This window comes from Rhineura floridana, chromosome 7 (genome assembly GCF_030035675.1).
Source record: "Rhineura floridana isolate rRhiFlo1 chromosome 7, rRhiFlo1.hap2, whole genome shotgun sequence".
Lineage (NCBI taxonomy): Eukaryota > Metazoa > Chordata > Lepidosauria > Squamata > Rhineuridae > Rhineura > Rhineura floridana.
In genome coordinates this window covers 118,178,059-118,202,192 of record NC_084486.1, presented here as the reverse complement: position 1 = coordinate 118,202,192, position 24,134 = coordinate 118,178,059, and the positions used below count along the sequence as shown (strand labels likewise).

At 46.1% G+C, this 24,134-nt stretch overlaps 1 protein-coding gene across 1 annotated transcript in view; it reads left to right on the top strand.

The window, feature by feature from the left end:
* The first annotated feature begins 15,027 nt into the window (after positions 1 to 15,027).
* The window catches only part of WWTR1 (WW domain containing transcription regulator 1), a 117,119-nt gene continuing 108,012 nt past the window's right edge, over positions 15,028 to 24,134 (top strand). The window contains exon 1 of the mRNA XM_061637011.1: positions 15,028 to 16,498. Coding sequence (XP_061492995.1) covers positions 16,074 to 16,498 — 425 coding nt within the window. The 5' untranslated portion in view covers positions 15,028 to 16,073. The remainder of the gene's footprint in view (positions 16,499 to 24,134) is intronic.

Genomic DNA, 24,134 nt, shown 5'->3' with positions numbered 1-24,134 from the left:
TCTCTTGCCCTTTGGGAGTCTCCCTGTGTTTTTTCTTTCTATTCCCAATGTCAGCGGTGGAAAGAAGCTGCACAGAGCAACTTCAAAGAGCAGTGCTGGGAGGGAAAAGCAGTTTTCATTGAATGGAAGGCATGCTCCTGCTGCCCATCGGCTGATGGGTGTTTGGGAGTGCACCTTCGTCCAGCAAAGGAATGATCAGGTGCCCACTTTAAGCTTCCTATTGTTCCTTTGAAGCTCTGCCCTTACATGCCTCAGATCTGGTGCTATGTATGACATCAGAGGTAGAATGGGTGGATGGGGCTTCCCCAAAACGGCCTCGACAAATGGGGAGACCTGGTGGGCCAAGTCTGGCCCACGGGCCACAGCTTCCCATCCCTGTACTACTTAATACACTAAGAATATGAGACACCGTCCACTTGTACCTTGTGATCCTCAGGGCAGCTCTCCGCCTGTTAGCTTCCTTCCTCCTCTTCCCCTGCACCTTCCATGACTGCGTGGGCTTCCTGCTCTTCCCCCGCGTGCAGCGCCGCCGCCTTCCATGTGTTGTTAGTGTGGGCAGGGCAGCTCTCTGCCATAGATTTAAATCCCGCCCTTCCTCCCAGTAGGAGCCCATGTACATAATACTACATAGTAAATGTATGTGAGAAAGAATAGAATAGAAATGCGGTATATTTTAACTGATGGATCTGTTAACTGTAGCTAATGTATTTTTACCTAGTTTAATATTTTATTGTGTTTTTAGGTACTGTGCACGATTGCCTTGTGAGCCGCCCTGAGTGCCTGCCCCATTGTGGGGTAAAAAGGCAGGATAGAAATATTTTACATAAATAAACAAGCTTTCGCACGATGAAGAATGGAGCAAAAGCAACTATGACTTGGATCCAACCCTTCCGTTAACCCGTTGCATTATTTAATTTTTCTGCTTTGTTTTTTATGGAATGTATTTGTATTTTATTGTCCGTCGCCCAGAGTGGCAGGATAACCCCTGCCAGATGGGCGTCTAACAAATTTAATAAAATAAATAAATAAATATAATAAATAAATAAATAAATAAAGGATGGCGCGTGTATGGGAGTTTTGGCGGGCTGTCCCGGCCACCGGCCCCATTTCTCCCCTTCCCTGAGGCGACATGAGGAAAGAGAAAGTTGGTCTCCCTCAGAGTGCCGCTCTCAGCGTTTTCGCTCGGGCACGCGCACCGGCATTCCCTCAGGGAAAGGAGGTGGCGGCGGTGCGGCTGTGGCAATGGCAACGCGTGCCTTGTCCAACCCCGGCCACTCCCTGCTTTGGCGAGTGTCCCCCTTATCCCCCCACGCTCGTTAGGGAGCACGCACGTGAGATGGAGGGAAGTGGGAGAGAAAGAGCGTGTGGGAGCGAGCTGCGAGGGAGTGCGAAGGAGCCAGCCTGTGAGGCGGCAGGGCGGGCGCTGAGGGAAGAGGGCAGTCACCGCGCTCGCTCCTGATCTCTCTCTCTCTCCTCCTTGGCCTCACCTGCCACTTCCTGGCAGCGGTGCCTAGGGCGGGGGGCAGCTCTGGTGTCACCCCCGTCTCGTGGTGTCACCTGGTGTGGCTTGCACCCGCCACACCGCCCTAGTGATGCCCCTGCCCCCACCCCTGCAGAGGTTCTGAGTCCCAGTAAATCTAAACCCCACCAGGTAGTGATCTGTCCAAGACAATGGAACTACTGAGAGTTCCTCCACACCAGAATCACCATCATCCCATCCAGCACAGAAAACAAGGTCCAGAGTGTGGCCAGCAGCATGGTTAGGGCCAGATAATACTTGGGACAGACCCATGGTTGTCATGGAGGCCATGAAATCCTGAGCCACCCCCGACAGGGTGGTCTCGGCATGGATGTCGAAGTCCCCTAGCACCACAAGCTGAGGGGACTCCAGCACCAACCCCGAGACCACCCCGGCTAGCTCAGGAAGGGAGACTGTTGAGCAGCGGGGTGGGCAGTACACCAACAGTATCCCTATTCTGTCCCAGCTACCCAACTTCAGATACACACACTTGAACACTGAAGACTATGGAACAGGGCACCTGGTCAGGGGGATAGCATCACGATAGACTACTGCAACTCCACCTCCCCGTCCCCCAGGTCTCGCCTGCTGGTGCACAGAGAAACCTGGTGGGCAGAGCTGTGAGAGATTAACCCCCCCAGCTTCATCCAACCAGGTCTCTGTAATGCAAGCCAGGTTGGTGTGCTCATCAAGTCCTGGATTGCTGTTGCTCTCTTTTCCTCTGATTGATAGTCTGTGCCTTTAACACAGGGTGGCCATTATGGTGAGCTCCAGATGCCGTGGGCTCCATTATTCTTGACCATTGGCCATGCTGGCTGTGGCTGATGGGGGTTGGAGTCCAGGAGATTTGGAGGGCACCATGTCGGCTACCTTTTTTTTAACAGCTGCACCTGGAAATTTAATAAAATGCACCTTCTCCTATTACTGCATCTCCATGCCAGAGAAAGCAGCACCTACTGAATTTCTGCCTGACGTGCAGCTATTCAAAGCACCAAACCTCTGTCAAGGAAAAGTTGCCCCCCAGACCCCCAGTTTCCATTCTCCATGTTTCAGGGAGTTTCTATAGGAAAACTCCCCCCCTCCTTATACATTAAGAGGCGAGGTAAACAGTTTTGCCTCACCAAGCCTGGGTACCTTTGCTGCTCTGGGTTACATTTATGAGTTAAGACATGGCATGCTTCAAAAGGAACCATTCATTCAAGCAACAAGCTAAAGTGAAGCCGCAGGACAAGGGGAGAAGAGAGACGCTCTCCTCTTCTCCCTGCACTCATCTCCCCTACTTTTTACAGAAGTTAAAATCAGAAATCTTTCAGGAATACCCAGGACTCTTAGTGGGTTTCACCAACCTTCAGCAAATAACACATTTTCCTTGGCACAGAGGGGGCTTCAAACCTCTCTGTGCCTCTGTTCTTGTTTTTATATGAAAGTGGGAAAGATGCAGAAATTGGGGTTTTATAACCCTCTGTGTGTGTAGTTATTTATTCTTTGCTTACTACATGAATGTCTCAAAGTGACTTACAATTATAAAAACACACAAGATTTAAAATACACCAAAAAGATAAAAGAACATTACTTTACTAAAAGTCCTCATCTTGCAATAACAAAAAGGACAAATCCCATTCCATTCCACCCTATGAAAATATGAACACCAATACAGGCTTGGGTATCCCCAATTAAGTGCAAATGCCTGGGTAAACATCTCTTGGCGGAGAGCATTCCACAATCAGGGAGCCACCAATGAAAGGACCTGTTCCCATGTTGCCACCCTCTGCATCTCCCTCCAAGGTGGCATACAAAGGTCTCAAATGAGGAATGTAGACAAACTTAGAGGCACCTTGTTATTTAATTCTATGTAAGCCACTTTTTAGCAGTTGGCTCCAGCTGGCAAGCTCTACGAAAAAAGCACAGGAGAGAATGCAAGCTTGAGATCAGGGCTACATTCACAGACATTTATTCCACTATTATTCCACTTTAAACAGTCATGGCTTCCCCCAAAGAATCCTGGGAAGTGTACTTTGTGAAGGGTGTTTTGTGTTGTGAGAAGTCTTTTTTCTCCTCACAGAGCTACAGTTCCCACAGTTCTCAGGGAAGGGGAAATGATGGTTAAACCACTACCGCAAATTGTAGCTCTGTAAGGAGAAGAGGTCTCCTAACAACTCTCAGCACACATTCACCCCTGCGCTAGCCGCGGAAGGACGAAGGGGCATAGGAGGTGAAAGGCACTCGTGAGAAAGAACCCCTCCTTTTTTTCAGGAGATGGCTGTAGACGATCAAAGCCCAGGGAAGTTGTTCATAGACACACTGTTAACCACACAGAAATTTAATGACCAGAGTGGTTTCACAGTCATTCACTCTTCTTGGACTTTTCAGTCAGTGAGAGGAATAGTGTTTTTACAAACTTTTTCCTCATTCTTTTAGTGGACAATTGTATTTTTTGAAAGTAAACTTATTTTAATTTTCAAAATTTTTTTTTAAATGAGCATCCCTGTATTTCTTTGTGTATGCTGCTTCTTTATACTGCAATAAGAACAGGAACTCATGTGTGATTAGGACTAATAATAAAAAAAACCACTTGGAAAAAACAACTTTTTATTTGTTAAGTTAAAATTCTGAAACTATGATCCTACTATTAAGTGATGGTTAAGAACTCATGCATAATCATTTGGAAAAGGAAGGCTACTTTTATACTTTCACCACGGTTCAGTTCCAAATTAAATTAACAGTAAACAACACAACATTTCTTCAGCACATGCCGGCATCCCTCCATGGCATACATTTGGTTTCCGTGCAACTATTCCCATATAGCAACATAGCAAGCAACGCAACTTGATTTCTCCTGCAGTTTACCATGGAGAAAACAAACCCTAGGGGCTCTACTGTTGTGACTTTTGAACACATCTTGCACTGCTTGAAAAGTGTGGAGTGTCAGTAAGTGGCAGCATTAAGGGGGTGCTTAACTCAGAATCACGTAATTCTGAACTTTGCAGTGGATTTAATTCAGCTATGGGACTTGGTGGTTCCCAAATTTGTAAAACTACCGAAAAACTCTTGTGTATTACTGTGTCATCATCAGAGTCACTGGTGCCAGTGATGAAGGCCTGTGAATAAGTGTACAAATCATAACTTCCATTTGGGAGTCTGCCTTTTTTCCCTGTCCTATGGCAAATTAAGGTCTGTTTGTTTTCCTACTTAGTTTTGTATTATAGCTGGATGACGGTTGTGAAAGCTGCTGTAGAGGCACACTTCTGCTGTTTTTTCTTTTCTTCCCCACCCTTCCATTTACACTGGCAATGCTTGCAGCGCTACTGTTTTGCTCCAGAAAAGAGGGAGTTAATGATTCAAGGTTGGACACAATGCAATTAACAGCAGGGACTATGCCAGTCATTGGTTCATGGTTCTCTCATGTTTTTTTCTGCACGTGCACTCGTTGTGGCTAGGCTCTCACGAAACAGTTCATTACTGTCATTAGTGACAGGAATGCCTCTTTCTCAGCTGCTGCCTCTCGCTCTTTCCTACAAGAGCTGTTACCTTTTCCAATATTGACATTAAGAGTGTCTCTGAACGTGCTCCTTTTGGCTTCTTTCGTCTCAGTTCTGCCAGATGAGCTGCTGCTGACAGGGTAGCTGTGGGGTTGTGCCCTGCTGGGTCTGTTGAGCGTGCAAGATTATATGTTAGAGGAGTTATGCGAAATGATGGCATGTCTTGATCCATGGCATAAATCTGAGCATGCATAAATTGTCTTGCATTGCACAAGTAACTATCATGCCCAGTTCATATCACCCCCACCCCCAAAAGACAACTTGCCGAAAGTTCCCCTTGGATCTTCAGCAGCCACATGTTCAGGTGCAGTCACATCCGATTGCAAAACTTTTGGGGACATAGCAAGAAAAGAATAGGTGTTATGAGACAACAAGGGATGTTATGAAGATAAAATAGGGGCAACTCACACCTACGTGTGAATCACAAATGTCCCTCGAGGAAGGAAGAGTGGATACAAAATTGAACCATGTCAATGTACCATCTTGAACACACCCTGCCATTTTTCATGATAGTCATGCTCATTTTGAATTGTTTATGAACAGATTGAAGGACAAGTGTGCAACTGTTCTAACATATAGCTAATAGAAAAAACAGAACACCTGAATGTCTATTAAAAACATTGTAGCTATGCTTCCACACATTACTGCTCTAATACACCACTGACGGGGGAAATTGAAAGAAGGGTACAAGTCAGGGGGCTGACATCAGCTATCAAACCACTAGGCATCTGCCAAGATCCCAGTCCCAGTAAGGTTCCCACTGCTTCAACTCCTCTGCCTTGAAGTTGTGCCTTGTTAAATGGCATTCTCCAAGCTTGCAAACATGGACAAGGGAAGGTGGAGCCCAGGGGCATCACCAGCGGGGTGTGGGGGGTGCAGGTCGCACCCGAGTGGCACCATGGAGGGGGGTGACACCCAGAGCCACCCCGCCCCTAGGCACCAGGAAGAAGCGGGGCAGGCAAGAAGAGCCGCCCCTGCACGTGGGGGTTGCGGTATCTCTTTCCAAGGCGTCTCCTCCTTTTTGCTTTGCCTTGCTTGCCGGGACGGAGGAAGAGGCCCCGCAGGCCCCCTTGCAGAAGCCGCCACCACCGAGGAGCGCCTTTTGACGAAGAGGGTCTATGGAGCATGCCATTCCCCGTTGCTCAGCTGCGGTAGTCCGGGTGGGGCTTCCATTCACCTCCCCCCACCTGAGGACCCACATGAGGGGGAGGGCGGCTTAGGCAATTCCCTGAGTGAGGGTGCCTCCTTTTTTTCCCCTCCGTGGGCAAAATCTGACCAGTGGTGGGTAAGAGCTCCACCCCGCATCGCCTCAAGGTCATTGAAGGGTGGTGGTGGGGCTTTCACCAGGGCTTGCTTTCTTTAAACCCGGGAGAAATGACTAATGGGTAGAGTGCCTAGGTTTAGGAAGGAAGGAAATGTTGTCAAGTGGATTTCCAAACTTACTTGTTTTCTTTGAAGTACAACTGACAGTGCATCTCAGTGGACATCTACTCAGAAGTAAGCCCCATTGAGTTCAGTGGGACTTACTCCCAGGTAAATGCGTGCAGGACTGCAGCCAGGTAAGAAGGCTAATCCCACCCCAAATATGGGGCCTGTTGGAACTACAATTGTGTGTGAGTGTTGCAGAGCAGAACTGTTGTGTTGTTCTGAAAAAAGGCATTCTTAAATATTTTGCTCTGGCTCATGCATTAAGTCTTGTCTATTTAAAAAGACTTCTCATATTCCTTAGGAATATGAGAAAGTCCATAGCTCTTTTCCTCTTCCCTCTAATCCTTCATTTCCCATTGCTGACGTTGTTAGGGTACCTAAGCATTGAAAATAAGCCCCTGTTATTTTTTTCTTTAATTGCATCTTTCCTAAACCTGCTTGCATACTTTTGCATTATAATTTTTTAAAGGCAATAGGTCTCTTCCCCCCTTTTGCTGCAGTTAAAAAACAACACATTTTGACTTCTCTTCCCCTCTCCTCAATTTTTCCCCACAGAAGGTAGTCTCCCCCCCTGCCGAACTGCAAGTTGCTTTATAAAGTATTATGCATCCCTTTTAATTGAAATGCACAGTACGCGACCAGCAACTCCATTAGTAGAATTCATTTGAATAGATGGCACTAAACACGCAAGATGGGGGGGGGGAGGTTGAGAAAGCAAGACAGCTGGTAGGTAAGGTTTGACTGGCACATGTGCACATGCATGCACACACCAGCATAATGTCCCGTTCAGAGTCGGATCCAAGAGGCTGAGACGTTGGTGCAAGTAAATCTTGTTTTATTAGAGTAATGGATACATTAAAAGCAGTGCGCTTCATAGAATTCCTACAATAACTCACTAGAAATTCCCTAACTACACTTGCTCTGCAACATAAAAGAGAGTTGATGCAACACCCCCTCCAAACTCAGCAGACTTATATAGGGGAAGTCTTGGAGCGCAATCTCTCACTCCTCCGTACTCCCGCCCTCTGACCTGTTCGCTTTTCCTGCCATCGAGAGCGAGGTGAGGAGGGGCGAACTTCCAGGGGCTCGTCTGACAAAACAGGGTCCTTATCAAAAGACAGGGAAGTAGAAGGCTGGGAAGCATCAGACAACTCTAAGTTACGGGTGGACAAAGGGGGAGTTACGGCTCTTTCACAGCTTGGCAAAGGAGGAGTTACTACTCTTTCGGAATCCTCCCCTAACGGCTCCGAGAGGGCGTTTGGAGGCTGAGCACTATCCTGAAAGGGGGAGGGTTCACCCGTGGGAATTGGCGGAGCATCTAACACACTCCCTTCCTCCAAGACTGGGAAAGACACAACAACAGCTGGACCTTCCGCGCCTTCTGGTTGTGGAGGCGCCTGCAACTCATGCCTTCCCCCTCCCCGCTTTTCGAGAGAGAGCGGAGGCTCGACACATAAGGAGTTGGCCCACAAAATATTTGGGGGGTTGAATGAAACGTTGACATACATAAAAATATAATATAAATTTGACATGCATAAAAATGTAAAATGTATCTGCAGTTACAGTGTGGAGGGAGGGGTAGAAATAATGTTCCACCCAAAGAAAATGTAAAGGGCCATGGAAGTAAAGTGTTACTGGAACAGCTTTGAGAAGACAACTGTTGGAAAGGGAGAGACAGAAAGAAGAGAGAGAGGGGTGGTGACATTCAGGGTACCCTTGGATTAACTGGAATGACATTCTAATCCCAGCTGGACTTCAGTAAAGCTGCAGTCTTAGTGGGTTATGAAATGATATTTTTCTCCATATGGTCTCTGTTGCAGCTTCCTGGATTGACAAAGTGCCCTTCTTCACCCCACCCCTTTGTTGTTGTTGTTATATACCTCCACGTTGACTACGACATATGGCGACCCTATGAATCAGCAACCTCCAAGAGCATCTGTCATGAACCACACTGTTCAGATCTTGTAAGTTCAGGCCTGCGGAATCAATCCATCTCTTGTTTGGCCTTCCTCTTTTTCTACTCCTTTCTGTTTTTCCCAGCATTATTGTCTTCTCTAGTGAATCATGTCTTCTCATTATGTGTCCAAAGTATGATAACCTCAGTTTCATCATTTTAGCTTCTAGTGACAGTTCTGGTTTAATTTGTTCTAACACCCAATTATTTGTCTTTTTTGCAGTCCATGGTATGCGGAAAGCTCTCCTCCAACACCACATTTCAAAGGAGGTGATTTTTCTCTTATCTGCCTTTTTCAATGTCTAACTTTCATATCCATACATAGAGATTGGAAATACCATGGTCTGAATGATTCTGACTTTAGTGTTCAGTGATACATCTTTGCATTTGAGGACCTTTTCTAGTTCTCTCACAGCTGCCCTCCTCAGTCCCAGCCTTCTTCTGACTTCTTAACTATTGTCTCCATTTTTGTTAATGACTGTGCCAAGGTATTGATAATCCTTGACAAGTTCAGTGTCCTCATTGTCAACTGTAAAGTTACATAAATCTTCTGTTGTCATTACTTTAGTCTTTTTGACGTTCAGCTGTAGTCCTGCTTTTGTGCTTTCCTCTTTAACTTTCATCAACATTCGTTTCAAATCATGAATGAATCTGTCATCCTGGCATCTCTTTTATAGAGTTCTTCAGTGTATTCCTTCCATCTTCCTTTTATTTTATCTCGGTCAGTCAGTGTGTTCCCCTGTGGATTATTCAACATCCCTACTCTTGGTTTAAATTTCCCTTTCATTTCTCTAATCTTTAGAAACGGGGCAGAGCATCGTCACTTTGCTCGCTTCCCTTTGCAAGGGCAGCAGCTGCTTGCACCAAGCCGGCTCCGGTGTGGGTGCAAGTCACATGTGCTCCCGATGCCAAACACACGCGCCACACACTTTTCGCTTTAATCGGCTGTGCTTCCTGTCTTTGACCTCTCAGAAGCAGGGCAGACCCTTAAAAGCAAAAGTGCTTTTTTTGCTAACATGTTCTTTTAAAAAAATGATTATAAGGATGATGAAATCACCTCTCTTTTTCTCATTGAAATGTTATTTGTGCATTAAAAAAAAAAAGCTAAAAAGGTACCTCTGGGTTTCCTGCGGGCCCATGTGTGTTTCAGTGGCACACATGGGCTTTATAAAATAGCCAGTGGAGAAATTGGGACAGGCACAACTGGTCTCAGGATGCTTGTTACAGTCGCTTTTCTGAAGCTAAGCAGGAGCATAAATGAGTTCAAGGAAAAAAGTTGGCTGGAGGGCCTTTCATAAAATTCTAAATATTAAAGACAGGTTGGATCTAGGAAGTGTAGCTGTCTTTTTCTAGTGTTGCACAGTGAGAAGGCACTATTGAGAAAGGCACATAGGCAACAGCGTAGTGGCAAATTCAGAAGTGTAGGGTCCTTTCATGATAGTCACAGCCACTCCCCTCCCCTGCTTTTCGCTGCTGGGTTCAGAATGAGATCCTTGTTAATGCCTTCTCCCACAACAACAGACATCCCTAGGGGCCAATCTGCATGAAAGAGGAGTGTGTTAGATATTGAGAAGAGTCTTCTCAGTGGCTGACTCACCTTCTTTCACTCTTGATTGGCTCCAATCCGCAGGAAAGGACAAGGAAGCATGCAGAAGCGTCTTCTCAATGGCTAACACACTCCCCTTTTATGCAGATTGCCTCACAGGATCCTGGAAACAAAGAGACCCTTCTGGGACCCTGCTCAGTAAGGGGTCTAAGACCCATCAGGACCCTGGACGACTACACCCCTGCACATAGGGGTGGCTGTCAGATTACAGCTACCATCATACCTAGCCATGCAAGTTGGGGCTGATGGGATTTGGAGTCCATCCACATCTAGAGAACCACAGCTTAGCTACCCTGGCATAAAACAATCTATAGCTATCAGGGGTTTTGTATTCTCATTTCCGTTAGAGGGGATTCTCACATACCATCTCACCACTTGATACCTCTCACCCATCTTTCCCGCTCTGTCCGTTATGTTGCAGTAACAGGTCCCTGGATTGTCAAGATTCTGTTGCTGACTCCTTTTCCCTGACCATTTAGAATCCTTTGAGAACATTCCATGATGTCACAACTGCTCAACCAATGGGGCAGGTGCTCTGTAGGCAAGAGGCAGACAATAGTTGACTGTTAGCATACTTAGTCGTCACCAAGACACTCTTTCAAAGATGACATTTCTCTAACTTTATTCCAATGCAGGGATCAACAAGTTTTTTAGACCAGTGGGCACATTTGAATGTTTGAGCAAGTGTCGTGGGCATTCTTTCCCTGCCTCCCCTCTAATTTCTTCTCTCCCCCTCCCCTGAATGACACACACACACACACACACAAGTGACAGAAAGAGAAAAAGTGCATGCACACATACACTCATGCGTCACTTTTCCAAGGGTCAAATAATCAACCTGAGCCTTGAAAAGCACATAGAGGTAAGAGAAGAAGTAGGAAACTTCCTCCTTCAGTTCTCTCTCCTGGCTATGCTTAATAGATTTCTACCAACTTCTCCATCCTATGGAGCTTTGGAGGGCCCCGCACTTGGCGATATAGAGAAGCTGGGCTGCGGTGGGGTTTTTCTTCTATCTTCATAATTTTGATGTAGTTCTTCAACGTTTTTACTTCGAATTCTATTGTTTTCTTACTGAATTTTCACTTTAACCACATGAAACTATGTATAAATGTAAATACATTTAGGCTGAGTGTATGATATTGTAATTTAAAGGTGTAATTTTAATTTTGCTAGCTGTTTATGTTACTACTATTGCCATTACATTCAGTGATATATGGGAATTACGATTTACAAGTAACATTAGTACAAAAAACGTTACTAAGGATTCTGTATGGTCTGGTATGGGAGGAGGTCCATGGGGGGTGACACCATGAGTTACCGCACTGGGTGACACCAACCCTAGGGACGCCACTGGAGGAGCCTGCACCTGTCTTGCCATCTTCCTGTCAATGGCCATGCAGATTCCTTTTTTAATCTTCTGCCAAATAAAGGGGGGCGTTCTCAGACAAGCTTGCATATGTCAGTGATAAGTACATGCCTTCCCTCCAGCTTGCAGTCTGGAAGATACAGCACAAAAGGAAAGGGGATGGAGAGGCAGGAGGACAAAATTAAACCGGCAATATTCCACAGTAACAGAGTTCATAGAAAGACCCACTGGAACGGCGTGGTGTCAGAGGGAAAGCAAATGGTCACTGGTGACAGTGCCAATAAAGTTGTCCCACTCTAGGCGGAGGGCGACAAACAAATCCAAGGCACACAAACCCCATATATGGAGACATCAATGATTATTTGGGTAGATGTTTGAGGGAGGCCCATGACAAGCATTGGTGGCATGTTCCACTTCCACATAAATAGATACGCAATCTCCATGGAGCCTGCAGCTCTATAAAGCAGCCTAGAGAAAAAAGATGACCACCACCACCTTGGGTTTGACTTGATGGTCTTATAGGCCACTTCCAAGTCCACTATTCTAGGGGTATATGACCACCAACACCATCACCCTGCATAGAAAAAAGCCATCTCTGTGGGTGCTTCCTTGCAGTTGCAATTTTCAAGTGGGATTCAATAACATACCATCAAATTCTGTTTGTGCAGTTAAAAATGCTTTGGAGGACTGCCTCTTATAGTCAGAGGAAGGCAGTACGAAGAGCTAATAAAGGGATAGGATCATTTTTCTTCGCAAGTGCTGATTTAAATTATGGTGCCGGGCACCATTTTGTCCATTTACCTTTTCAACAGGGTCCAGGGCGGGGAACACAGGCAGCTCCTCCCCAATCTCCGAGCTGTGAGATTTCCAGGGTCCCTGCGCTCATCCAGGGTTTGGTTTCCTTTCGGAAGACGGTTAGCGGAGACTGCGGTGTCTTTATGAAATATGGTTTATTTACACACGGCACCCAAAAAGCCATGGTGCGGAGGGCCAGTCTCTCTGCCTGCCTCCTGTCCCCAGCCTTTCTCTAGACACACTCTCAAACAAACTTCTCCTAGCCACCAGGAAGGGGGGGAAGGCTCTCCTTAAGTGTTTCAATAATAAAAGGATCTTCTGGGCCCATTTCACCAGTTGCTGGGCAACTAAATAGGCCCATTAACTACCTGGCCACTCTATTTGGTTAACAAAAGAAATTCATCTGGCCAGCAGAGAGAGTTTCTTTGTCCCCAGGTACAAGTCTCCAAAACAGAGGTTGGAAAGGGGGCCCACAGGAATCATCCTACCCAACCCCCATGTTTCTTCTTCCATGGCACTGAAACCCCCAACCCCCCATAAGTTGCAGAGGGTCCCCCAAGCATGCCCAGGCGACCAGCAGGGAGGGGTGCAGCTAAAGACCCCCTCTTTTTGTTTGCGGTTGTGTTTTTGTTGAAATCCCCTTTTTCTACTTGATGAGCTTTTTCCCTGACAGCATGTTTCTTCTTCCATGGCGATGAAACCCCAACCCCCATAAGTCACAGAGGGTCCCCCAAGCATGCCCAGGAGACCAGCAGGGAGGGGTGCAGTTAGAGGCCCCCTCTTTTTGTTTGCGGTTGGTTTTTTTTATCCCCTTTTTCTACTTGATGAGCTTTTTCCCGGACAGCATGTTTCTTCTTCCATGGTGCTGCAAACCCCAAACCCCCATAAGTCACAGAGGGTCCCCCAAGCATGCCCAGCAGGGAGGGGTGCAGCTAAAAGCCCCCTCTTTTTGTTTCCGGTTGGTTTATTTTTATCCACTTTTTCTACTTGAGGTGCTTTTTCCCTGACAGCATGTTTCTTCTTCCATGGCACTGAAACTCCCAACCCCCATAAGTCGCAGAGGGTCCCCCAAGCATTACCAGATGACCATCAGGGAGGGGTGCAGCTAAAGGCCCCCTCTTTTTGTTTGCGTTTGGGTTTTTTTTAATTCCCTTTTTCTACTTGATGAGCTTTTTCCCTGACAGCATGTTTCTTCTTCCATGGTGCTGCAAACCCCAACCCCCCAAAAGTCACAGAGGGACCCCCAAGCATGCCCAGGTGACCAGCAGGGAGGGGTGCAGCTAAAGGCCCCCTCTTTTTTTTGCGGTTGGGTTTTTTTCCTGTTTGCTGTTTGGTTTTTTCAAAGTAGGACACCCAAGCAGCCACGGACTGAGGGTGGAGGGAGAAGCCTGCAATGCTGCAATGGGTTTTTTGCCCGGATGACACTAAACTAAGAGCAGAAAAGAGGAGAATAGCACCCCCCAGTGTCCGCAGACTTTACCTGCAGGAGACAGGGAAACACCGCCCCTTCAGTTAACATTTTAAATAGGGGGACGCGGCAAGAAAAAAACTGAATGCAGTTAAAGAGAGCGCATGTGAACACCAAAAAAAAAAAAAATCGCAGCGAGGACGGACGTATATGAACTGTCCAAATAAATCCTGCTGCAAAAAGAAGCATTTAAAACGTGGATCCACGGCCCCATGTAAACAGGTCCTCATTGAGTCTTACGCCGCTTGCACTCTAGCCTTCACCCAACGTGTTTAATAGCTTGGAGCACCCTGGAAAACCAGGAAGCCTTCTGGTTCCATAGTGTTGCAGAGGGCACTCAGGAGCAATCATATCAACAGGCTGGCACATCTTGATACAGTGCTTTCACATTTCTTTGTGATATTTGGTTGGTCTAATAAAGATATTGCCCTAATGTGGATATAACAATCTGTTTTATGGGCCAACATAGTTATTTTTCTTCTGTTATGATAATGTTTGTCATTGCTGTATTTATAAGCACTCAAATTTTTAAAAAATGTCTGCTGCCCAGTTAATCAGCAACACCTTTTTAGTGAATTAAAAGTGTATTATAGTGCAATGCTACTCATTATAAGTCGTACTGATTCCAATGGAGCTTACTCTTTAAGTAAGTGGGGTTAGGACTGCAGCCTTAGTATTTTAAACCCAAGTCTATCCCGACTTATGACGACCCTATGAATAGGGTTTTCATGGTAAGCGGTATTCAGAGGTGGTTTAACATTGCCTTCCTCTGAGGCTGAGAGGCAGTGACTGGCCCATGGTCACCCAGTGAGCTTCATGGCTGTGTGGGGATTTGAACCCTGGTCTCCCAGGTCCTAGTCCAACACCTAACCGCTACACCACACTGTCTCACACTGCAGTATCTTTGTAATGGTGAGGAAAAAGGGAGAGACTCTCAACTGAAGCATAAGTACTGAGCTGCAGAAACCGTCCACAAATCTCTTCCTTTCACTCGCCAAGCACCCGTGGGAACCTGCCAGGCGACTGATGGCCAGGAGGGAGAAATGCCTACATTTCAATAGCAATGGGACTCCTTTTTGCATATAAAAGCCCAACTAAAAAGCGGTTAAGTAGGAGAAGCGACATGGCTTCAGGGAGGCATTTAAAAAGGTAGTTTTGGCCAGTCTGATAAAGGCGACCGCATCGAGCGGTGAGGACAGTGCCCCGATTGTAAGATTCCTTATTAGGGAAAGTCCCGGAGGAAGTGGTGGCACGTTTGGTTTGCCTTATTTATTAGTCATAACTCCACTGGATTTCCGTCCGAGATTCCCGTAAAACTCCCTAAACCCACCCCCAGGAGGCTCCTCTTACCCAGCTGAAAAAATCCAGCAGGGTCCGGCTCTGTGGAGGACTGGGAGTGGGTGTACCGTGTAATCGGGCTGGTCCCAGACATTGAGCTCATGAATAATGCAGATGCCAAACTTTCTGCGCCGCCCTAACTGAGAGTTTTGGGTAACTTTGGGATAGTCCGAGAACAGCCTCCGCCGCCGGAAAGTACACAGAGCTTCAAGATCTGGAGGATAGGTATGTAGAAGGGAGAGGGGACACTTCCCCCCATTTCTTCCAAAGCATCGCTTTTTGTTCATCCTTTAAGAAAGCTGAGAGATGAGAAACTTCTGCTCCTGGCCTCTCCATGCATAACCACCCAAGGAAAGAGGGAATCGTCGGTCAGGCCCGGAACCGAACGCTGCGCTACCCTCTGGAAGTCCCAGCGTTCTAAATCAGAACACTCAGCAAGCCTCCAACGTTCTAAATCAGAACGCTCACCCCTCCGGATCCTGAACTCGAGTCTCAGGCCTGCTTTGGAATTCGGAGTAGCGAGACTAAGTCCTCCCTCCCGTGACAGCCGCTACTGGAGAACCGTTTCCCTTCTATTTAAAGGAGCTTTTTTCTTAGGGGGAATTGCAGCAAATCTCCGAAGTTGCTGCGGGAGGGAGAGAAAAGAAAAAAAGTTGCATAACTTTCCGTCGGGGGCCTGACTTAGACGTGCCCCATGTACTCTTCAAGATCCTGCGAGATAAAGTTTTGGGACGGAGGATTTTCCGCTTGAGCCGCCGGGGCCTTTGGAGAGGAGGAGGAGGGGCAGGGAAAGGGCGTTCGGAGAAGTTTCGCTTTGGGGTTTGAAGAGTTCTTGATTTGCCGCTGGCCGGCTCCGTCTCTCAGAGAAGGACTGTCGTGTATGTTTTGACTCTAACTACTAAATAATTATTTTGTGGGACGGTGTTTGGAAATCGGCAAGGCTGAAAACCCTGGCCTGCCCGCTTTGATTCGCTCCTTGAGTCTTGACTCCCTTCCCCCCACCGGCCCAAAGTCTGAAAGGACTTCTTGCAATCAAGTTTTGTGCTGCAAGGTGGAGAAAATGAACCCTGCTGGCGTCCCTCCCCCACCGGGACAGCAAGTGATCCATGTCACCCAGGATCTGGACACTGATCTCGAGGCTCTCTTCAACTCAGTCATGAACCCCAAGCCCAGCTCGTGGAGGAAGAAGATCCTGCCCGAATCCTTTTTCAAGGAGCCCGACTCGGGATCTCACTCCCGACAATCCAGCACCGACTCGGGCAGCCACCCGACCCGCCTCAGCAACGCAGCCGTCGGGGTCCACCACGTCCGCTCGCACTCTTCGCCCGCCTCCTTGCAGTTGGGTGCCGGGACTGGAGCCACCCCGAGCCAGGCTCAGCAGCATGCCCACCTCCGCCAGCAATCCTACGATGTGACGGATGAGCTGCCGCTCCCTCCCGGCTGGGAGATGGCGCTCACTCACACGGGCCAGAGATATTTCCTCAAGTAAGTGGGGGAAGGAAGCAAGGGGGGTTGTGCTTGTGGGAGCGGGGCGTACGGAGGACTGGGGGGCGAGTGACTGTATGGAGTTGCGGGCGGGGGGCAGGAAGGAACTCAGAGGGATCACGAGCAACTCTATGCTAGGCCTGGCTGGGGCGTGTGTATGGAAGGAGTGTTGGAAGGGCCTTTCACTGCTTGGCATGCAGAAGGTGCCAGGCTCAGTCCTGGCATCTCCAGGTACGACTGGGAGAGACACCAGTCTGAAACCCTGGAGAGCCGCTGCCGGTCAGTGCAGACGATACTGAACTAGATGGACCAAAGGGCTGACTTGCTATAAAGCAACTTCCTGTGTTCTTGATTCTTCAGCACACCGTTGTTAAAATGAGAGGTGCTATGCTTCAGGTCATGCCCTGTTACTGGGAAGAAATCCCTTTTCTTTAATTGGGCTGCTGCCCTTACTAGGTCCTGCTTCACACAAGGCAAAACTGCCCTTGGAAATCCGTTTCCCCTCTCCCAAGGAACTGAAAGCTGCAGTCTTAACACTTGTTGGAAGTAAGTCCTATTGAACTCCATGGGGCTTACTTCTGAGTAGATATGAATAGGATTGCACTGGTAAGAGAATCTTGTATGTAATCCAAGGCTGTTGAGGAATGCACATGTACCAAACAGTGCACCTGAGCACTCTAATCTGGTGTACCAAACTACAGGAAAATTTCTGCATTTTTCTACATGGATATTATAACATATTTGGCCTTTTGTGAAGTGGCTCATGTTGGTGAAAGATGTTTGCATGTGCTTGGAGGTGCATGCATTTACTTTTTATTACTTACATTTTATAACCTTCCTTTCCTCCAGAAAGCTCACAGTTCTTCCACCACCCCATTTTATCCAAACAGCACTCCGGAAGGTCCACGCCATGTACTTAAAGCACAACCAATGCACATTTAAAGCATGTCACTTTCAATGTGTGACATGGGAAGTTTGATTTGTTAAGGGTGCTGGGAATCTGTAGCTCTGTGAGGGTGAAACCACAGTTGCCAGGATTCTTTAGGGGGAGTCATGTGCTTTAAGTGTGTGTTGGATGTGCTTTAAATGTATGGTGTGGATCTGCTAACTGGCCTAAGGACACTCAGTGAACTTCATAGCTGAGTGGGGATTTGAACCTGGGTTTCTGCAGGTCAAGCTTGACATGGTGACCACTACCCTGCATTGGTTCTCAGCATGATGTCTTTGAGACTTCAACTTTGATGCAGAAAACAGGGTTCATTCCCCTAGAGTGTGACTTGAAAACTCTTCGTGCACCCTCTAATGCCTCTTTAATACCTCTTGCACACAGTGTTCCTTAAAATGAGAGGTGTGCAAAGCTGACACTAGGCATGAAGGGCCACCAGGCAAAATGCCCTCCAGTGAGCCCTCTCCAGCACCAGCAAGACCATTTCTCTGGTGGGTTTCCCAGCAGCATGCAGCGCCATCAACCCAATCTGTAGTGGATATTTGTGAGCCACCTGGCATTTTGATGCCTTGATGTAATGTGCCTTTGAGCCATTGTGGGAATGTGAAAATGGTGGCTTCACAACTGTCCAGGGGCATAGTTGGGCATCAGCATTAGAAGGCCCTGCTGGGGCACTGGAGCCTGGCAGCTGTCCAAGGAGGCCAGCTCCTTTTGCTGGGTCTACAGGTGTTATCTGCTGGCAAGCCATGCCCTACCATTTTGAAGGCCTCTTTTCCTGTGAAGGAACTCTGGGACTAGATGTTGCAACTTGGTGCATACTCAGGGACACTTACATTTGCCTGAGTTGTGGCATTGAAAATTAGTTATGGGGCTAAGTCCTGGGGGTGAGCCCCGGGGACAAATTAAACACCACTTCACAGTCCACTGGAGTTTAATCTCTTTGGAAGCTGTCAATAGAAGGGTGAAGCACTAGTGTATGTTTGATTTGGAGAGAATAAGTGAGGCCCTGCAACAAATGTTGCCCTGCGGAGTGCTTAAGGTCAGAGTTCCAGGCACTCCATTCAATTCTGTTCCCCATCCTCTCCTGTTTTTTCTTGTCCCACCCCCAACAGTCAGTCAGCATTCTTTGCCCACTGAGCGTGCTCAGTCCTCATCAGGCTATTTTGAGGGGTTTTTTGGGGGTGTGTGTGTGAATAGGGTGGTGGTGAACAAATTTGTGCCCAGTCCCAGTTACATTAAAGCCATGTCTTTAATTTCTCTGATGTCTACGGGCAACTCTTTTTCTCCTGTACCTGTGGATATCTTAAAAATAGTTTCTCCGTGTGAAATAGGAAGTGACCTATCCAGGCAATGGTTTTATTCTACTTTATACGTATCTCTGTCTTCCTGTCCTGACCATACCATTCTGTTCTCCCCTCTCACCCAGTTGTCAGGGATTTCCTCCTCCTCCTCCCCTCAGTCTCTCCACATTTCGTGTCACTGGGTTATTATGGGGCTACCCTGCAAATATTCTTGTATGTATTTTGGGGGTTATCGTCAGTCTGCTGATACTTCTGTCCTGTGCATGAATTGTGTGATTTTGGCTACAGAAGCATGAAAACTGGGATGCTCAAATTGGTATTAGTAAATGGTAAATTGGTATTAGTACTAGAGAGGGTACTAGATTCCTTAAGGGAATCTAGGACTGTTTGTTGCAGGACGAGAAGAAGGTTAACCCTATGAGTCACTGGCCTGGTGTGCACATCATGCTAAGACAAACCATAACATGGCTTAGTGCAGTGGTTCCTATCCTTTATGAGTACAGGACCCTCTTTGTAACCTTCATTTTTTTTGCAACCCCCACATGCCCCACATCTCTGTTAATTGAAAAAATACATAATGAAGTGTAAAGTAATGTCACTTTATATTAATCACAAAAACAAATATGATGGTGATGGGATTTATTCCCTGCCTTTCACCAGAACATCCCAGGACAGGTTACAGCAATATAAACAATTTTTAACAAATTTTGAAGGAAATGAAAGGAAGGAGATAAAAGTAAACCACCCAGAGTGGTGAACAGAGCCTGGTTGATGCCAGGGCATTTGGACTCTTGCTTTAAGTTCTCTATCTGTATATGATGATGCCTCCTCTTCAGCACTTGGCTCAGGAAGTTCCATATGACAATAATAAGCATAGTCTAGCGGACAAAATGTCAACAGGTGAAGCTTTCCTCATAATTGCGTTTCCCTACTAGAAAGGTTTAATTTAATTTCTGATTACTTTCTGGCTGCCACACCGCTGTTAAAGGCACAAGGGCCCTGCTCTTTCCCAATGCCAACCCTAAACCATACAAAGAACTCAAGAGTAAAAACAACAAAATGTGAGCAACTTAACATATTTTAAAATATTTAAATATATAATGGACATATACAACTGTATAAAAACACATTCAGAGCCGTGATGAACAGCAACCAAAATATATGGCGCATGTGCAATTTCACATTTGTAGAACTTATTTTACCCAACATGTATACATTGTACTATAAGTTAACTATACAGTGAATTTTTAATGAGTGCCCATGGGTGTATTCGTGGGGGGACCCTCTGGGACTCTGTCCCATTACTTTTTTGGCAGGCAGACCCCTCCAGAGGTCCCTCTGTCTCTATAGCTGGAGCCAATCAGCTTGATCGATCTTCCCTTAGTGCCGCTGACAAAAGGTGGAGGAGAGGCCCTGGACCTTAAATAGGCCCAGCTGGCCTCTTCTCTCTCAAGTGCTCTCTCTCTATGCTGCTCAGCTCTCTGTATGGTGGCAAGCGACTGTAGCAGCTGGAAGAGGAGGCAGAAGTGGCTGCATGCACATGCAGTGCAGGCTCGCAAGTTGGTGGTGCACATACCAGCCATTAATTAATTAATTAAATCAATAAATAATTACTCTCATGGCTCTTTGAGGACCCCCACCCCGGGATGACTTTGCGAGCCCCAGGTTGGGAACCACTGGCTTAGTGCAAATGTATGGGCTCTGGAAGAGGAGATTGTGACCTCTTTGCTCCTCCCTGGTTGTTTTGCTGCTGCACTGCACTGAGCTAAGCCATGGTTTGGCTAGTGTGTCATCTGAATACAGACACATTGTTTAGTTCACTTGGACAAACCATGAGCCTTTAACAATAGGACAAACCTTGGCTACAGCTCGTGGTTAGACTGAAGAGAGCTGAACCATGAGCCAACATTGGCTCGCCAGTGGGGTGGAGCTGCTTTGCCAGCTTCCTGGTAGAAGTGTTGCTGTTGCTTTCCCGGAGGGAGAGGGACGGGGTGGTGGGGAGGGTGAGTGCAGTACAAACGCACTGGCAGGAGTGCTGGATTGGCTCTGCTGGTTCCTGTCTCAGTAAGCAGCAGTCACCTACTTGCTGAGAACCTAGTGTGGTGGCTTTGCCCCCATCTAGTGAGCCTCTTCTGCCATGTGCTCAGGTTTGGATGACAGGTTAAGTCATTCCGTGGCTTAGCTCAGCACAGCAGTAAAATGACTGGGGAGGAGCCAAGTGGCTGCAGTCTCCTCTCCCAGAGTCTGTACACTTGCATGCTAACACTAAGTCGTGGTTTGGCTTAGTGCAACATGCAAACCAGGCTGCTGAGTGATGGAAAAATGGATGAAAGAGGTCTTTACCAAAGACATCTGTATGTGGGTGGAAAAAAAGGAGTTTAAAAAATGGACAGTCTGTATTGCTTTCCGGGACTGTAGGGGCCAAAAAGTTGGTTTATAAATTCAGGCAAATAAATATGGGCTGAGCATGTTAATACAGAGAATCATTATGTTGAGGGAAAGGGAGCAAGAAGGGATTTGGACAAGATTGGAAAAGAATCAGAGCTTGGAAGTAACTAGTTACAAGCAACGAATTGTAATTTATTACTTTTTTGAGTAACAAGTGGGTAACATAGTTACATTTTGCTGGTAATAGAACGAGTAGTAACTTCATTACTTTTGAGGAGTAATTGTAATGTTTCCAGCAGGGCTGTGGAGTCGGAGTTATGGAGTCGGGAGCAATTTTGGGTGGAATCAGAGTCAGTAGAAATGTACCGACTCCGACTCTGACTCCTTCATAAATGGCAAATGTATTTTAACTAGTAATAACAAATTTACTATAGTAAAATGGTAGCACAAGGCATTTCATCACCACCACGTGAATCCAGAGCTTGGAAAAGTTACTTTTTTAAAGTACAACTCCCATCAGCCCCAGGGATTGGGCTCGTGGGAGTTGTAGTTCAAAAAAGTAACTTTTCCAAGCTCTGGATTCACATGGTGGTGATGAGATGCCTTGTGCTACCATTTTACTACAGTAAATGTGTTATTACTAGTTAATATACATTTGCCATTTATGAAGGAGTCAGAGTTGGACAGTAGAAAAATAGAGGAGTCGGAGTCAGAATCAGAGTCGATGGTCTGGTGTACTGACTCCACAGCCCTGGTTTCCAGCACTACTTCTGCGCATTACTTGGGGGGGAGCAGGGAACGTCTTCTGCTCCTCTGATTTGTGAATAAAAATCATGTGCTTCAAATTGGGGTTCTGTGCAGCGTTGTTCTTCCTTCATACTCTGTGGGTGCTTAGGAGGCGACGAGGGAGGAGGTGGAGAGCGAGATGGGGTGGAGAAAACAATTGTTTAAAAATTGACAGGAGTGGAAGGAGAAAAGAGCTGGAGGCAATATATATATATATATACAAAAATATGTGTGTTGGGGTATAATCATTGCTGGGGGTGGGGTGAGGGGATGCGAGATTCTGTTATGCCATTCTGTTACTCTTATGGAAAAAAACATTCTGCTACCCTCTCTCTGTGTGTGCTTATTTCTAATGTTGTTTTAGGCTACTTAGATGTGCAGCTGCCAAGGCCAGCACCTTATAGGCATTTTAAAAAAAGTAACTAAAATGTAATTGCAGCAATTACTTTTGAGTAAAAGCAAAGTAATCAGTCACTTTCAGAGCAATTGTAATTGTAACGATAATTACTACTTTTTGGGGGCCATGGAACTGTAACTGTAATTTATTACTTTTTAAAAGTAATCTTCCAAGCTCTGAAAAGAATTAGAGGAACTAAGCTTGAATGGTTCTCCCCCCCCCCCCGGCATGTTCTTCAGAAGTAAGTCTGATGATACCAGTTAAATTTTAGTTTTATTTATAGCATTTTAACCTCACACTTCAGCTAAAAAGGCTCCCAGGGCAGCAAATTTACTGGCACTTAGTATGTCACAGGGCATAACTTCCTGTGGATGCAATCCTATACAAACCCATCTGGGAGTAAATCCCATTGTACTCAGTGGGACTTCTTCTGAGTAGACATGCATAGGATTGCACTGTAAAGAATCAATATCCTGCAATATTATGGAGTGTTGATAATAAGGAAACAGTTAAACCTCTGCTGGTTTAACTGGATAGTGCTGTGTGGACACGTGAAGTTTGTGTTCTGGGACGTTGTGGGCAATCATTTTCTTCCTGTTGTGTTCACTGTTTCCCCCTTTGCCTCTTTTCATTCAAGTTTATGTAATTACAATCGACACAAAATAAATACAATTCATATATTACAATAATCACCCATTCTTTGTGCATATCATTGCATATTAGATGGCTTAGAATACCTATTAAAACTGATTTCCTTGCATGGTGTTGATTCCAGTAGAGCACAAAAGGACTCCAGTCTTTCTGAAATGTCTCTCTCAAGTTGATTCTTCTGTCCTGTAGTTGTTTATATCTCATTATTTTGTTTAATACCATTAAATCCCAACTTTTCATTTTCTACTGGTCTATTGAAAGCATCCTATCTGTTTTCCATTCCTTTGCAATTAATATATGAACTGCTATTAACATATGAATAACCAAAATCTGTACATTACTTCCTACCTCTTGTTTTAGATATCTCAGAATATTATTACCAGATTCACCTACATTTAGCACATGTGCATTGTTACACATGATCCTCACGTGGGTTGCACATTATTTTCCGACATGGAAGAATTGTGTAGCATATGAACTGTATGCAGAAGTACACTGTTGGCTAGTGGCATCATCACTGGTTGTTTGTTTCTGCGTCTCAGCTCCTATGCCAGGATTCAGACCACTGTGCTCTGGTTATGGGTACAGCCTCAGACCATGGTATTCCCGATCTTTATGTATGGATGTGAAAGTTCGACAGTGAAAAAAGTGGATAAGAGAAAAATCAGCTCATTTGAAACGTGGCGTTGGAGGAGAGCTTTGCGGATACCATGGACCATGAAAAGGATAAATAATTGAGTGTTAGAACAAATTAAACTAGAACTATCACTAGAAGCTAAAAGGATGAAACTGAGGTTATCATACTTTGGACACAACATAAGAAGACATGATTCATTAGAAAAGACAATAATGCTGGGAAAAACAGAAGGGAGTAGAAAAAGAGGAAGACCAAACAAGAGATGGATTGATTCCATAAAGGAAGCCACAGAACTGAACTTATTGGTTTATAACAAATGCTATTGGAGGTCACCGATTCATAGGGTCACCATAAGTCATAATCTACTTGAAGGCACATAACACACACACACACGCTACTGGTTTACCTTCATTTCGCTCTCCTGTTGGGGATAATAAAGGAAAGGGATGATTTATAGCCACAGGGCATGGACTGAAGGCACATGATACACCAACTTTGCTGAAGACAAACAGCTCTGGCCAGTATCCGGC